Source organism: Sinocyclocheilus rhinocerous, unplaced genomic scaffold, assembly GCF_001515625.1.
Source record: "Sinocyclocheilus rhinocerous isolate Xijiao unplaced genomic scaffold, SAMN03320098_v1.1 scaffold366, whole genome shotgun sequence".
Lineage (NCBI taxonomy): Eukaryota > Metazoa > Chordata > Actinopteri > Cypriniformes > Cyprinidae > Sinocyclocheilus > Sinocyclocheilus rhinocerous.
This window is the reverse complement of record NW_015660877.1, coordinates 1,192,617-1,208,855: the sequence shown is the minus strand read 5'-3', so window position 1 is coordinate 1,208,855 and position 16,239 is coordinate 1,192,617. Positions and strand designations below refer to the sequence as shown.

The 16,239-nt window shown below is 37.6% G+C and overlaps 2 protein-coding genes across 2 annotated transcripts in view; one reads left to right on the top strand and one right to left on the bottom strand.

The window, feature by feature from the left end:
* Nucleotides 1-264: 264 nt before the first annotated feature.
* LOC107725437 (DNA replication ATP-dependent helicase/nuclease DNA2-like) lies at nt 265-9,355 on the top strand. The gene is made up of 21 exons (XM_016534679.1): nt 265-1,229; nt 1,501-1,674; nt 1,773-1,956; nt 2,691-2,839; nt 3,031-3,162; nt 3,265-3,493; nt 3,592-3,709; nt 4,428-4,584; nt 4,688-4,879; nt 5,251-5,481; nt 5,585-5,701; nt 5,812-5,921; nt 6,074-6,183; nt 6,379-6,600; nt 7,220-7,413; nt 7,535-7,624; nt 7,926-8,133; nt 8,242-8,331; nt 8,427-8,609; nt 8,767-8,913; nt 9,074-9,355. The coding sequence occupies exons 1-21, from the start codon at nt 265-267 to the stop codon at nt 9,125-9,127; spliced, it is 4,056 nt and encodes a 1,351-aa protein (XP_016390165.1). The 3' UTR covers nt 9,128-9,355.
* Nucleotides 9,356-10,747: 1,392 nt separating this feature from the next.
* Nucleotides 10,748-16,239, bottom strand: part of LOC107725441 (phenazine biosynthesis-like domain-containing protein) — a 22,240-nt gene continuing 16,748 nt past the window's right edge. Inside the window, exons 5-18 of the mRNA XM_016534685.1 lie at nt 15,771-15,800; nt 15,598-15,686; nt 15,136-15,311; nt 13,617-13,679; nt 13,396-13,467; nt 12,693-12,724; nt 12,470-12,566; nt 12,225-12,323; nt 12,032-12,141; nt 11,891-11,920; nt 11,707-11,795; nt 11,265-11,440; nt 11,097-11,159; nt 10,748-10,891 (exon numbers count right to left, since the gene is read on the bottom strand). Coding sequence (XP_016390171.1) covers nt 10,779-10,891; nt 11,097-11,159; nt 11,265-11,440; nt 11,707-11,795; nt 11,891-11,920; nt 12,032-12,141; nt 12,225-12,323; nt 12,470-12,566; nt 12,693-12,724; nt 13,396-13,467; nt 13,617-13,679; nt 15,136-15,311; nt 15,598-15,686; nt 15,771-15,800 — 1,239 coding nt within the window. The 3' untranslated portion in view covers nt 10,748-10,778. The remainder of the gene's footprint in view (nt 10,892-11,096; nt 11,160-11,264; nt 11,441-11,706; nt 11,796-11,890; nt 11,921-12,031; nt 12,142-12,224; nt 12,324-12,469; nt 12,567-12,692; nt 12,725-13,395; nt 13,468-13,616; nt 13,680-15,135; nt 15,312-15,597; nt 15,687-15,770; nt 15,801-16,239) is intronic.

The window sequence follows — 16,239 nt, the reverse complement described above, 5'->3', positions numbered from 1 at the left end:
AAATAATGAAAGTAAATGGGGTCTGAGGATGTCATTTAAGATTTAATTTGAATTTATTTAAAAAAGCCCCTCAAAGCGTTTTTGTTAAATTAATTTATGTTTGTGATGCCCTTTAATTGTAATTAAATTTATTTTTATGTAGTTACTCTTGATCCTTATATTGATTTATGTTGTTCGATAAAAGTCTTTGGAACCTTCTTAATTTTTTGTATTTTTGAAATTCAATTAAAAAAGTTATCAGTACCTTGCATGTTAAAGTAAAAAATGGCCACCCGCTCCTATGTTAAAAATAAGGTTGACATCACACCTCACACCATAACATCACCTTTGTTTTATCAGGTTTCACCAAAGTCACCTAAAAAAATTGCAGCTGGGATTACAAGATTCCCCGTTTCATTGAAGACTGGTTTTGTGGAGGATAAAAATTTCCCCTGCTCTCCAACCCCTTCTGCTGTTCCAGAGACGCCTGACAGTCTGAGGAGCGAGAACCCTTCAGACACTTCCTATGAGAACCGCTCCCCTGTCTCCCGTGGCCTACATACTAAAGGTGTCAGGGGTAAACCTAGCCTGATAGCACGTAAGCTGATGCAGCCACAGAAAAACAGCAGTCCAGAGTCAGAGGAAACTTTTGAGCTTAAGCATGGCCTAAGTCACTCTGGCTCTGTGAAGAGGTTGTTGCACAGCTCAGAGAACATCCAGAGTGCCAAATGGCCCAGGACCATGCAAGTTCAGAAACTACCTGATTGTGACGCAAGCTCTCCAGGGGCCAATCGAAATGCTGAGTCTGTCAGTTTTGAGAGTAGCCGATTGGCAACTGGGTCTTGTGTGAAAATGAATGGAGGAACAAATGGTTTCACAAAGCCCTCAAAAAAATCCTCTCAACATCTGAGCTTTAGTACTAGTGAAAAAGAAAATTCACTTGCTGTAAACCTGAAGCCGGAAATAGACATGAGTACGGTTTCTGGAACGAATACTTTTGATCTTGTGATGTCATATAGTTCATGGATACAAAATGGATCTACTGAAGACAAAGAAACTTTTCTCAACTGTCCAGTTACTAAGAAGAGACCCTTGAGTACTGCTGATCTGCAAGCGAAAGACAAAATTGTTGATGAAAAAACTTTGCCAGTCCCTTTTGAAGATGATTTTACTGATCTGATAGACGATTGGTTTGATGATGGCATGGATCAAAAATCGGAGGCGCCAAAACCCAAGAAGTTCAGTCATGAGTATGAATGTTTTATTCAATCTATTTATGTGCATATAAGTGAGCTTTAGTAATATTTGATAGTATGGTGATTTTGTGTGTATTAAAACCAGTATTACTTATATACTATTATAGATTTTATTAATATTTTGAATTAGCTTTTATTTTTATGTTTCTGTATAAATATATTTTTATATTTCTATATAAATAGATTATGTTTCAGCTTCTTTTTTTAAAAGATTTAGTTTAAATGAACAATAATCTTGCTTAAAACGGGCTTCTTTGAATTTTAGAAAAAACAAATGTATACCAGAGCATGTTATACTGGCCTCTGGTGTTCATAACCGATACTGGGTACTGGATGTACGGGATATCACCTCATCACGAAGTTGCACTGAGAAGCACTTAACCATCACCTGCTCCAAGACGACACAGTCCAGAGAGACCTGTATTCTCAAAGATGGCTGGTACAAAATGTTACTTGGCGTATGAAAAAAGACTTTTGAGAGAGTCTTTCTTTCTGATTGTCTTTTTGTTTTTGAACTTTCCAAACTCATTTCTAAAGGGAGAGTACTCCGGTTGCTGTTGGGGATGTAATTCACTTGGAAGGGAGGTGTGTTTCTGGCTTGTGGATGATTGATAGAGACTCTGGTTTCCTGGTTCTGCTGCCTGACCTGCTGATATCGGGGACCAGCATTGCCAACAGTATTCGCTGCATGAGGCGAGGGGTTCTGGGAGAGATGTTTAAGGTGTGGAAATTTAATGTTGTGCCTCAAGCATTAGCATATGCACTGTCGTTCAAAGTTTTTGGGGTCAGTACTTTTTTTTTTTTGGTTATTCAATTGGTCAAAAATGACAGAAAAGACATTTATAATGTATTTCTAGAACTTTCTATTCATCAAAGAATCCTGGGGAAAATACTATGCAAAAATACAACAAAAATATTAAGCGGCACTGTTTACATTGATCATTGATAATAATAAGAAATGTTTGTTGAGCACCAAGAAACTGCTGAAAATGCAGCGTTGCTGTCAAGGAAACACATTACTTTTTAAAATATATTCAAATAGAAAATGGTTATTTTAAAATATTTCACAATATTGCTGTTTCCACAGTATTTTTTGAAATAAATGCAGCCTTGGTGAGCATAAGATTAAAAAATATTACTGACCAAACTTTTGAGTAGTAATATATTATAATGTATGGTATGGAAAATTTATATTCATTCTCAGATTTGCTAGATTATATTTCACAGCGTATTAATGAGCATGCACAATTAAATATCAATATCCAGTAGCTATCAAAAGCAGAATGTGTACATGCAGTGTATACTGCTCATATTAATGTTTTCAACAGTTGCGAATACTTTAATTGATGATGCAAACCTTTCTGTGTTCTTAATTGTTCTTCTGTCAAAATTGTGTTTTAAATAACCCAAAAAAGTGCTTATATTAATGAAACAGTTTGTGTGGTTTTTAAACAGGCATTTGATGGTGGATCTAAGCAGATGTTAAATGGTACCATAGTTCATGATATCTTCCAAAAAGCAGCCATGTCCTCAGATTTCTCCCTAGAGAGGATAAAGACATTTGCTGCAGAGGCCCTAAGAAACCCCAACTACCTCAGACAAATGTAAGAGCTATCTTGTAACATCTCCACCTTTAGAGGCATATAAGTTGTACTATCTTTAAAAACTATGTTTTACATAGTTTTCTGTCTTTTTCTAGTTGTCTTAAACCTCAAATACAGTGTTTGACGACAGCAGTAAAGATCTGTTATGTGCCTTAAAAGGACTGTGCTTGTCTTTTACTTACTTTATTTAGGTATAGTCTAAAGCTGACCCAGGCTGACATGAAACAGGAAGTAGAAGAATATCTTCCCTCTTTATCTGAGTGGTCAAAACACTACCTCCACACTTCACCACAGGCTGGACAAAAGCAGCTCGTTCTCAAACTGTGAGTGTATATATGTATTTATTTAAAGAAGATTGAGAACATGGTGGGTTCAGTTTAATATTATGAATAAATGTAATGGTTTGTGTGGTTATTTACCATCAGCCCTAGTGACGGGGCTCTGAGCAAGCAAGATGCCACCTGTAGCGTGACGGTCACAGATTTTGCGGACATCGAGGAGAACATCTGGTGTCCACGTTTTGGCCTGAAGGGGAAGATAGATGTCACAGCTGGAGTTAGGATTCATCGGAGAGGCAGAAAGCCCACAGAGAGGATTGTGCCACTGGAGCTGAAAACCGGCAAGGAGTCCAACTCCATTGAGCATCGCAGTCAGGTACAAAACGCAACTGTGTAGACATGTCACATGTTAACTTAAAAATATTACTATTTGTGTCACTACTGAATATCACTTATTATTTGAATTTTATTAAGGTTATTCTGTACACTTTGATGAGCTCAGCTAGACGTTGCGATCCAGAGGCAGGTTTCCTTGTCTACTTGAAGACTGGCAGTCTACATCCTGTTGTGGGCAACCACATGGACAGGAGAGGTTAGTTTTTGTTTCTTTAAATGTATAGTTCACCAAAAAGAAATTCTGTCATCATTTGCTTACCCTCATGTCATTCAGTTCATATATCTTCAAAACACAAGTTAAGGTATTTTAATGGAACCTGAGAGATTTCTGTCACATGCCTAAACTACATTTGTTCATCATTTTGTAACAGTTTATAATGTTTTAATTAGTTTGCACGGTTTGTGCAGTCAGGGTGAAAAGGGGACGTTTTGTTGTAGAGGGACAGTGTTGAACCGTGTTGCTTATGTGAGCGAGGTGATGGAAGGAATAAAGTGCGTTAACTGAGTAAACGTCGTGTTTATTTAATTTAACATAAACTATATATTGGACTTGGATCAAGCTGCTTGATTCATATGGATTACTTTTACAATGTTTTTCTGAACCTTTTGAAGCATGAAACATTTGAGGTAGTTGACAGCAGAGAGACAGAAATCCCTTAGGTTTCATCAAAAATATCTTCACTTATGTTCAAAAATGAATCAAATGGCTTATCAGTTGGGAGTGTCACGAGGGTGAGTAATGAATGACAGAATTTACATTGTTGGGTGAACTATCCCTTTGAATCATGTAGTTTCATACAAATATTGCAATCCAGAGCCAATTTACTTGTAGTCATAACAGAGTAACGTTGAAATCTAAGATAAGCTTACATCCTGCTTATGACTGTACTGATTAATATTTTTTTCTATCACAGAGCTGATTAAAATAAGAAACTCATTGGCCCATCACATCGGAAACAAACTTATTAAGGTGGATGGAAGAAGTCAAATGGCCCCATTGCCTGCCATTGTATCTGACCAGCAGGCATGCAAGTACTGTCCTCAGAAACTGAACTGTGCCGTTTACAACAGGTACTGTTTTTTTTTCTCTCTTCATGCATCATCTTCCATTACAACTTCAAACAGAGTTTTGTAATTCCATTGAGCTTCAGCTGAAATGCATCACTTTGTATAGAGCTGTAGAGAGAGATCTCATGGAGAACTGTAGTGAAGATCCACAGGCCTTTGTGCAGTCGGAGAGCGAGCACCTCAGCCATGTGCACCTCCAGTACTTCAGCCACTGGTTGCTGCTCTGCACGCTGGAGGCTGTCACCATGGAGAACAAAGGAGGTCGGCGCAATATATGGCTTCAGACTGCCCAGCAGAGGTGGGTGTTTTATAAAATATTACTTTTACTGTACATTGTGTTGTTCACCCATCATTTACTCCCCCTCATGTAATTCCAAACCCATTCAGAAGACTTTTGTTCAACTTCGAAACACAAATGACGATATTTGTAATGTCTAGACATTTTTGTCCCTTCATTGTGAGACAGTTTCACCAAAAATGAAGACATAATCCATATAAAACAAGCAATTTTTATATGAATTTTGAAGAGACATGTTTACTTTATATTATAAGTAAAAAGCCTAAATAAATAAAAGATTAACAGTGTTTGTTTGAATTAATTGAATGCTTTTGGCCTTAATGAATGATTCTGTTGCATCACTTTGTTTCTGTTATGTTGTTCATTCTCAGGGAGAAAAGTGGTGGCTGCGCGGGTAACATGCAGTTAGCTGGAGACGTCAGCGTCCTGTCTGATGGTGTATATAAGCACAGCTTTGTGAGGAAGGAGAGCGATCAGACGCTGACTGGGCTGATAGTGGGCGACAGGATTGTGGTCAGTGATCAGGACTCGGTGCTTATAGGCCTTGCCACGGGATATGTCACAGAAATAACTGTCAGTGGAGTGACTTGCTCTTTGGACAAGTAGGTCTCTTGCAGATGCTTTTCATAATACTGTTTAATATGACTGAATCTGAAATGTTCAAGGGTACATCAAAGCTTAATTCCACATTCATATAATTTCCAGAAACCTTTCCAAGTATTCCTCAAACACAGTTTTCCGACTGGACCAGGATGAAGGTGCAGGCGGTCTTGGCACCCATTTAGGAAACCTGTCTATGTTAATGGAAAACACTCCAACCAGGTCTGAATATAACCTTCTTTTTGTTCTTTTGACTTTAAATGTCTCGCTGATAGTGTTTTTTTTTGTTTTTTTTCTATATTAAAAGGTATAAAATGTATATTTTTCTGCAGTGAAAGACTGAGGGAGTTGATTGTGGAATTCAGGCCTCCCCAGTTCATTGACAGCCTCAGCAGTGTTTTGCCACGAGACGCCAAGGACACTGTGGCCAACATTCTGAAAGGTGTGTTCAAATGCTGCCTTCTCCTGATAACATTGAACCATAATCTCACTCTTTCTGCAATGAGTTGCTTTAAAACATGCCGTTGATGTGTTCTTTGAATAACAGAACTTCTCTGTTCCTATTTGATGAGTTTTAATCATGTTTCCTTTTAGGACTCAACAAACCCCAGAAACAAGCCATGAAAAAAGTGCTACTGTCCAAAGATTACACGCTTATTGTGGGAATGCCAGGTACTGGGAAAACTACCACCATCTGTACACTGGTAAGAACTAATGAATTTTGAAAACCAGTTGAGTTTTAGGACAACTGTATTCAGTTTCTTCTCATAATTTAGTTTGCATTACTTTTAATTTTTTACCCTCTTTCTGACCTGTGGAGTGAAATTGTTTTTGCTACTGGTTTCTATATACAGAGGAATATTAATCTGACATGCATTTTACACTTCCTTGTTTTACAGGTGCGTATACTCCATGCTTGTGGCTTCAGTGTACTTCTGACTAGCTACACCCACTCTGCTGTGGACAACATCCTCCTGAAACTAAAGAGGTTTAAGATTGGCTTCCTGCGACTGGGTCGTTCTCAAAAAGTGCACCATGACATCTTGCCCTTCACAGAGGAGTCATGTCAGGCCAAAGGCATCCAAACACTAGAAGAGCTGGAACAACTGTATAACAAAGAAGTAATATATATATAAAAATACTTAATCATATAAAATAATTAAAATCTTAAAGAGTTTAAAACAAATGCACTGTTATTCAAAAGTTTTGAGTCTTTAATGCTTTTTGAAAGAAGTCTCTTATGCTCACCAAGGCTGCATATATTTTATCAAAAATACAGTAAAACAGTAATATTGTGAAATATTGTTAAAATTTAAAATAATGTTTTTATTGTAATGTATTTTATAATGTTTTTTTTTATTCTTGTGATGTCAAAGCTACATATTCAGCAGTCATTACTGCAGTCTTCAGTGTCACATGATTCTTCAGAAGTAATTCCAATATGCAGATTTGGTGCTTAAGAATCTTTTTTTATTATTAATGTTGAAATGTTATGCTGCTTAATATTCAAAAGTTCAAAAGAACAGCATTTATTAGATTTTTTTTTTTTTTTTTTTTTTTTGGTAACATTAGAAATCTTTACTGTCACTTTTGATCATAAAGTTTTGATTTCTTTCTGACCCCAAAATTTTGAACTGTAACGAATATGACATGTAAGTGATAATGTTCAATCTCTGATTGATTGCTCTACATTTTAAAAATCCAAATTGTTTTGTAAAGCTTACCCCACTTTCTTTGTAGCTGATTGTGGCCACCACCTGTATGGGTGTAAAGCACCCAATATTCAGCCGTAGACGCTTTGACTTCTGCATCGTGGATGAGGCATCTCAGATCAGTCAACCTGTATGTTTGGGTCCGCTGTTCTACGCCCAGCGCTTTGTCCTGGTGGGAGACCACCAACAACTTCCTCCGATTGTACAGAATGCTGAAGCCAGGTAGTACACTTCTATACTCATTCAGAACTTGTCAAGAAAGCTTGTCATGTTGAGCCTCTGAATACAGCAGTTACACTATCACGATATTATTATACCACCCCCTGCTCAAATTTTTACTCAGAACACTGGGCATGGATGAGAGTTTGTTCAAACGTCTGGAGCACCATAGTGATGCAGTTGTTCAGCTGAATGTGCAGTACCGAATGAACAGGTGGGAGTTACACCAGTCAAACATTCAGACTAAGATATATGCGATTGTTAAATGGAAATAAAAAACAATATATAAGTCGAATGTGATATCCAACTTTTTCTTCTATTGGCAAGACTTACGGCTTATTAGCCGCTATAGGGAAATAACAACGTGCAGTAACTATCCCTTTAATATTAAATATCTCTTAAATGGGCATTAAAAACTCATGTGGAATACTAATAGGTGATTTTTCCTATACATATTTGAGAATATTCACAAGCAGCAGTTCCAGCTCTTACACTTGCCATTTTCCATCCTGCAGTGCGATCATGTCCCTGAGCAATGTTCTGATGTATGAGGGCCGACTGGAGTGTGGCTCTGAGAGGACGGCAAGCGCAGTGCTGCAGCTGCCCGGTAGAGCTCAGGTTGAGAAGGAGCTGGACCTGTTTGTGTGTCAGCCGCAGTATAGCGCTTGGGTCCAGGCTGTGCTGGAGCCCAATAGTCCTGTCTGTTTCCTGGACACGTCTGAGGTCAGTCTAACTGCCTTTTTTCTTAGTCTTCATTTCATTTGGCCTGTTATAGAATCCTAAATTTGTTTTTCGTACATTTTTATCATTATGTACTGTACCTTTCTTCAGGTTCCCGCCCCTGAGACGGTGGAGAAAAGTGGTATCAGCAACAACACGGAAGCCATATTGGTACAAGCCATTGCCACTCTGCTGCTCAAGGTCCGAACATCCCATTTGTTGTGAAACACGCTGAAATCTGTTTTTTTTCCCCCCTGTAATGCTTGAAATTATATTTAATTTTAAATGTGTTGTAGGCTGGATGCAGAGCGTCTGATATTGGGGTCATTGCTCCATATCGACAACAGCTAAAAACCATCTCCAGTCTGCTCCAGGGAGACGCCTTTAAAGCTCTGGAAGTCAACACTGTGGACAAATACCAAGGACGTGACAAGAGCGTCATCATTGTGTCCTTTGTTCGAAGCAACCCTGAAGGCAACGTAAGTGGCCTTCCCCCCTGAATTTAAACATTTAAAAATATCTAAATATTTAACATTTAAGCCAATTAACTGTATATTGCAGTGATCGAGTATATGATGCATGGGCCATTATGTGCTCGATTATTTCATTATTCTCATGTGTAAAATCATTTTACAGCTGGGTGAGTTGCTCCAAGACTGGCGCAGGCTGAATGTGGCCATCACTAGAGCCAAACACAAGCTCCTCATGCTGGGCTCAGCGTCCACCCTTCGCCGGTACGCACCGCTAGAGAAACTTCTCTGCCACCTTCAACAGGAAGATATGATATCCTTTACAACCGTGTTTATGTATGAGAATGTTATTGCAGGTTCATTCAGGGACTTTATCACTCTGTCATTGAAATTAGTTAATAAAGTCAGTAATAAATTATTAATACCTTTTTTGGTGAAACAACATTTTTGAAATTTTCCTTAATTTAAGTCACATCTTCCAGCTGCCTGCTGCTGCCCATGAGGCACTACCCAGAATCCACTTGTGATAAAAACAAAAACCTCTTCTGATCCATAATAGTGTATGTCAAGATAGTGCCGTGAAATGGTATACATAAGCTTCAGATGACTATAGACGGCTTTTATTTTGTTTTAATAATAGATGTGAAGTTTAATAATAAATCACTGCTGACAGGCCCTAGTACATAATTACACTCATGAGTTTCTTTACTCAATTAATTCCTACCTCGTGTTGCATATTTTTTAAATTCATTACAGTTTTAGCCATGTACGTGTTTTGTGTATGTGTTTTATATATTTTTTTTTTATGAATTTATCAAGTTTTGTTTAATAAAAAATTGCAACAAATATTACATTCTCTTTGACTTTCTCTTTGAGTTAAAATTAAATATAATAAAAAGGATAGTTTGCAGGTCTGTGAACTTGGATTTTATTAAATGACACATAACTTGCACCTACACATTAATTTAAATAGCAATTAAATGCACTTGATTTCCATCAAAACTACAAGTTTGTCCTGAGGTGCAAAGATTATCTGAAACCCATACTTGAGTAAAAGTACAGATACCATACAGTGAAAATTAGTCCACTACATGTTACATGTCACCAATTCCAAAACAACTTGAGTAAAAGTCTTAGAGTATTTGATTTTAACCGTACTTAAGGATTTTATAGGCGCAAAGATGCACTAGTCAAAGAAATATTCCAGTGAAAAAATTTAACATTGTGGAGAATCTGGGGAAAACACAGGTATAGGCAAGGATGGAAAAACTAAAAAAAAAAACAATAAACCAAAAACCACAATGAATAAAAAACGGAATGATGAGCAAACAGACAACCATTACATTCAACAACTCACAAGGAACTAAAGAAACACGGGGGCCATATATACACAGGGGGCTAACAAGACACACTTGGGGAGACTAATCAAGGGGAAACAATGAACAAATGGACTACAAACACCACGTGAGACAGGAAGTGACAAAAGTCCAAGACGATGCACAGAGAAAGGAAACATGTCGTTCAAACCGGAAACCGTAGCACAACGGTGCACACCGGTTTGAGCTTGAACTTGCCCCAGGTAACAAAAACAAGAAAGATTTGATTTGTGAGGAGAGCAATCGCATTTATTTTCTAAAACCAAAATAAAACTGACCACCTCAAAATTGCAAAAAAACAACAACATCCTCTAAAAAGGTCTCTTCACTGGTAGATAAAATAATGTTAAGTAAAATGAAAAAGTCAAAGCCTTCTTGCACTGCATGTGCTGGGTTCTGCCTCATTGCTGGCTGCAGTCATAATGTCCTCATCTCATGTAAAACACCTGTGATAAGCTAAGGAGCTCGCATTCACATAAAGTAGCATTGTTGACAAGTTTGGTTGAGTAAGGGTCATATAGTACTTCCAGAGCCCTGTAGTAGGAAGTACCACGTCTTTTGTAGCAGATATAAACTGCTGCAGAAAAGCTAGGTGCCATGCAAAATGTAATGTGTATAACTGCGACACGCATTTCAAATGTAGTGGAGTAAAGAGTACAGACATTCATTCAGAAATGTAGTGAAGTAGAGAGTAAAGTAGCTAATACCTATGATACTCAGTAAAACTACAAAGTATCTGAAAAGATACGCAAGTACAGTAATTAATTACATTTACTCAAATACTTTACACCTCTGAGTTTGTCTAGATTTTAAGAGTTCCCTGAAGAATGATCTGTGCCTGACCAATGATGTCCAGTCTACCATCATTTCTTATCTCCAGCTTTACCTCGCCTCCTCGACTGGAGCACTGGTAAGCTGCAAAAACAAATATTGCAGAGATGAATGCTTTATTCTGAGCCAAGAGCCTTTGTTCATGTCATCAGAACTTATGTCCTTAAACATTTGCTTTTAAACTTGTTTATTCGATCATGTTAACTTCCATTTTAATGTGGATTCTGATGTATTTTATGCGAATGTGTGTATGATGGCATGATGCAGGGAAGGATAAGGCGGCCTTTACCCAACATTTTCTTTTTCTTCAGCTTTTCAGACCAGTAGCCAGCAAGGACTGTATGTGCTGACCCTTTTAGAAAATGAAGTTGTATTATGATGCTTTGATTGCTCTGCATGTAAATGGTTTGAGTTTACATGATACACATTTCAAACGGCTTTTAAATGTTCTTCTCACCAGTGACTGGATCTTCAGGGACCCCAACCCATGGGGCGAAGACACGGGAGTAAAAGTCATACACAGACTGAGTGCTCTCTGCTCCTTTCAGTGTAATGATAAGACTGTTAATCTTACCAGTGGTTTCATTTCTCAGAAGAGACTCTGCCTCTGGCCTCAAAGACACAAGTTCAGACCTGCCAACAATTAAGAGTTAACACTGCAGAATGAAAGGGAAAATACTATTGTAAAGAGGTAGTATATGGGCAATTATTTTTTCTCTGACTGAATGTTGCACTAAAATGTTTTTTTTTTAATCTGCCTCACATACAATTTGCAATAGATTATTATTTTTTCTCTGCAAAGCTGTTTTCCTATTGCCCATAAACACATTGCCATCATCAATAGAATTTTCTTTCTTGTTCTTTTTTTAGAAATGCCTAAGAAAAGTCCAGCAGCATACCTGTCACAAGCGTCAGCCAGACGAACCATCAGTTTCTTTGTGGTTGGACTGTAACACACATCCTGAATGGGTAAGTCTCCTACAGCAGCCTGAAAATTTAAAACAAAATGCAGAAAATGAATAAATAAATGCTAGTTTCTACTTGTGTCATACTAAAACCAGAATTAGCACATGGCAGTGTTACCTTTAAAAGATCCTTGATTTCACGTTGGTCCTGCAAATAACACATACAAACTTAATCAATTCAGACAACTACTTGATTAATCATGAGAGACTATATGAGTTTTTTTGAAGAAAGCATCCACGAGGTGTGTTTTGGTCATACCTGGGGCTTTGGTTTGTTTAAGGGAAAGTCCATTATTAGAGATTCTTCATGCTGACGCACATATAGCTCCCCACTCAACGTCTCAAACACCAGTACAGGGTTGACATTTTCTGTGGGATGATATTGTGCTTTTAGAATAGTCACAGTCCGTTGTCTTTGGTTAAATATTAATGTAAGAACAAGTGTTTCTTACTTCTCATGTAAAAGAGCACTGCTGCTGAGGCCAGGGTTGCATGTCCACAAAGTGGGACCTCATTTTTTGGGGAAAACCAGCGTAATCCAAACCTTGCACCTTTTAAAATATATCAAATCATTTTATGACAAACCATAGTTTTTTTATATGTATAATAATGAAAGAAATAGCTTTCCACCAAGTGGAACTATTGTAGATACTAAAAGGTATGTATAAGTACTAAAGCAGACATATGTTAATCACACCTGAAGAAAAATCCATAGAATTCAGTCTTGTGATGAAAGCAGTCTCTGATAAATTCATCTCAGCAGCAATGCTCTGATAAAGATCATCTCTCAGCTCCTAAATGTATTACAGAGAAACATTTTATAATATTATACAGTGCTAGCACATTTAGATTTTAAATACATTATCTATACACTGTGGATAACATATATAGAAGACTGTCTTATGTAGTGTAATACTTACATTCTCTATGAGACATATTGCAGCAGGATTACCTTTAAAAGGCACATTGGTAAAAGCATCCACAGTAAATACTGGAATTTCCATTGATTACAGCTTTTCAGCTCTAGGATTTTTTCTTGCAGCTTTTAAATATTTTTAGAGCTGTATTTGAGATCAAGTTAGACTTTGACCCTAATGACATAGCAGTTCACTTTAACTTTAAAGGTACAGTCTCAAGATTTCGAAATGTCTTTTTAGACTGACTTTTTTACTGTGATGTGATCCGTAAAATAGTGGAAGATAATAATGGTAATTATTTAAAAAAACACACACACACACACATATACATATATATTCTACACTAAACCAGTTGCAGTATTGTTGTTTGTTGATAGCATTTGCATTATTGGTATTTTCTTGTAAATATATGATCTCTCGCTACAGTTTCTCCCTATGACTGTAAAATAGACAATTGTATTAATATTCTGCAATAAAATGTATAAAACATCCATTTAGATCTACAGACTTTTAAAACCAAATATTTTTTATTGTATTTTGGCATGCAAGTAACCACATTTGTCCATTCAGTGAACGAAACATCAGTTTGCAGATCTTTAAGAAAGAAAATGGACTTATTTCCATTAAGCTATTAACACATTCAGTGAGAAGGTTTTGCAGGTTGTCTAGATTTTAAGAGTTCCCTGGAGAATGATCTGTGCCCGACCAATGATGTTGAGTCGACCATCATCCCTGATCTCCAGCCCCAACTCTCCCCCACGACTGGAGCACTGGTATGCTGGGAAAACAAATAGGAGAGAATAGAACTTTATTGTGCATTTTATTTGTAAGTTTTTTGAGAAAACTATTTAATTAAATCATTCATGTGAACTAATGGGTCCTTTGATTCTTTAGTGAAGGGGGAAAAAAGAAAGAAAAGGCCTTTACCCAACATTTTCTTTTTGTTCAGCTTTTCAGACCAGTAGGCAGCAAGAACTGTATGCGCAGACCCTTTGAGAAATAAGTATTAGTCTTTTAAAGCAAGAAACAAAGTCATATAGTGGATTTTACCAATACCGATAGCTAGGCTGCACCACACTGGCCGATACCGATTAATCAACCGATAGTTCTTAAAATGGATACTGAATGAAAACTAAAACAGTGCTGTATTATTATAAAAAACAAAAACAAAAACAAAACAAAAAACAGTACTGAGTCATACTAGATGATGCTGAAATTAACATACTCTAACTAGATGGCCATCTTTTAAAGGGGTCATATGATGCGATTTCAATTTTTCCTTTCTCTTTGGAGTGTTACAAGCTCTTGGTGCATAAAGAAGATCTGTAAAGTTGCAAAGACTAAAGTCTCAAATCCAAAGAGATATTCTTTATAAAAGCCACGCCTACCTAAAACGGCTCGTTCTAACACGCCCCCACATATCTACGTCACGATGTGGAAAGATTTGCATAACACTGCCCAAATGTTCACACAAAGAAACAAGGCGTAACTTTTATTCTTGCTGTAGTACTGTTGATGCCGCCATGTCGTGAAGGCGCTGTGTTTTGTTGTGAAAGCGAAACTACTTTGTTTGGCCTTCCAAAAGAGGACGATATCCGCTTCGTCATGCCTGGAGCTGATCCGTGCTGGTCGCTGAGGAAATAAATTATGTCCCCACTGGATGCAACAAATGCCTCGTTTATAATGGGTTTTAATGTTTTTGTCTCATTGCTCCGGTCGGGACACGGCATCACAATATGGTACAAAATACACAAAATAATGTTCTTTTTAGCAACATCATATGACCCCTTTAATATCTACACACAAAGGCCATAGCATTGAAATTACATGCATATGGATATTGTATGTATACTCTCACACTTTAACTGCTTCTATTCTAGAACACTTGATGATTATCTAATCAAAATAACAAAATATGTCAGTCACTCGGGGCAAAAGCGCAGCACCACGTCTAGAACTCTCACTCGCAGGTATTCCGTCAGGTCACACCGGACGTGTCACGTTCAGTCATGATCGACATTAAAGGCTGCTTAAGAATAGCGTGCACATCAAATTATCTAGATTCATTGAACCTGGATCAAATTAGTAAGATTGCATGAACTTAAATAGTTGTTTATGGAACCGCTTTAGCCCCGACTGATAAAAAAAGAACCTATCGGAAAAACTATCGGCATGGATTTTTGCAAATAGCTGATCGTTCCAGCCAGGGCAGTCCTTAGCTGATATGTGGCCGGTGCGAGGTAGGGAGCAGTCCTGCTTCCAGCTAACAACTATCGGTGCCAATTGACAAAACCGATACATTGGTCGACCTCTAAAAATTGTGCACTTTCATTTGTAACCTATTTGAATTCATGGCTTTACTTTCACATGAGGAAGCGTCTACAGATTTCTCCACATGTATTGTAGGCTGCTGCATTTTGAGAATTATGTGATTATTTCAGCTTACCACAGACTGGATCTTCAAGGACCCCTAACCAAGGAGAAAAGTAACGGGAATAGAAGTCATATCCAGGTTGTGCGGTCGGAGCTCCCTTCATTGTAACAATGACACCATTCATTTTCCCAGTAGATTCATTTTTCAGCAGGGCTTCTGCTTCAGGCTTCAAAGATGTAAGTTCAGATCTGCCAACAACAAACAGTCAACAACCTTGCATGATGATTTAGATACAAAAATAAACTGCCATTTTGGACAATATTACCAACATACTATTAATTCTTGCGTGATTAGATGTTGCTTTAAAAATGTACTTGACACAAAATTTGCAATAAATTCTCTTTTTGCTTTGAGCGAATTGTCTTCTGTTTCTCTCTTGACATTATTCATCTCATTTAATATCCACAAATACAAAGCCATCCTCAATATAATTTTCTTCCTTGTTATATTCAGCCTCTGGATGTCCAGCAGTACTTGTCGCATGTGTCAGCAAGACGAATCATCAGGTTCCTTGTGGTTGGATTGTAGCACACATCCTGAATGGGTACATCTCCTACTACAGCCTGAAAATGCACATAAAAGCTTGTTTTTACTTATGTCATTTTAAAAACCTAACATAATGTTAAATTACTCACTGGCTAACTTACTTTCAAAAGATCCTTGATTTCATGTTGATCCTGCAAATAAAGCATACAAAACTACTTGATTAATCATGAGAGACTAAATGAGTTTTGTTGAAGAAAGCATCCACGAGGCAGAGTATGTGAGCGGAGCGGAGCGGCGTGATTTTGCCTGGAGCTAGGAGCGGATTTTTTGAAAGTCGGAGCGTTGAGGTTTTTACGGAGCCCCTAAAGGGACATGGTGGTGGAAAAAAATCAGATTGAGTGAAAAAATTTGGGGTGGGAGGAAAAAATATTTGTCAGATTTTTTGCGTTCCCTCGAGAAACTTTGCGTTCCCTCACAAAACCTTTGCGTTCTCTCGCAAAGATATTTGCGTTCCCTCGCAAAACGCAAATACCTTTGCGAGAGAACGCAAAAGTTTTGCGAGGGAACGCAAAATATCTTTGCGAGAGAACGCAAAAGGGAACGCAAATATCTTTTGCGAGAGAACGCAAA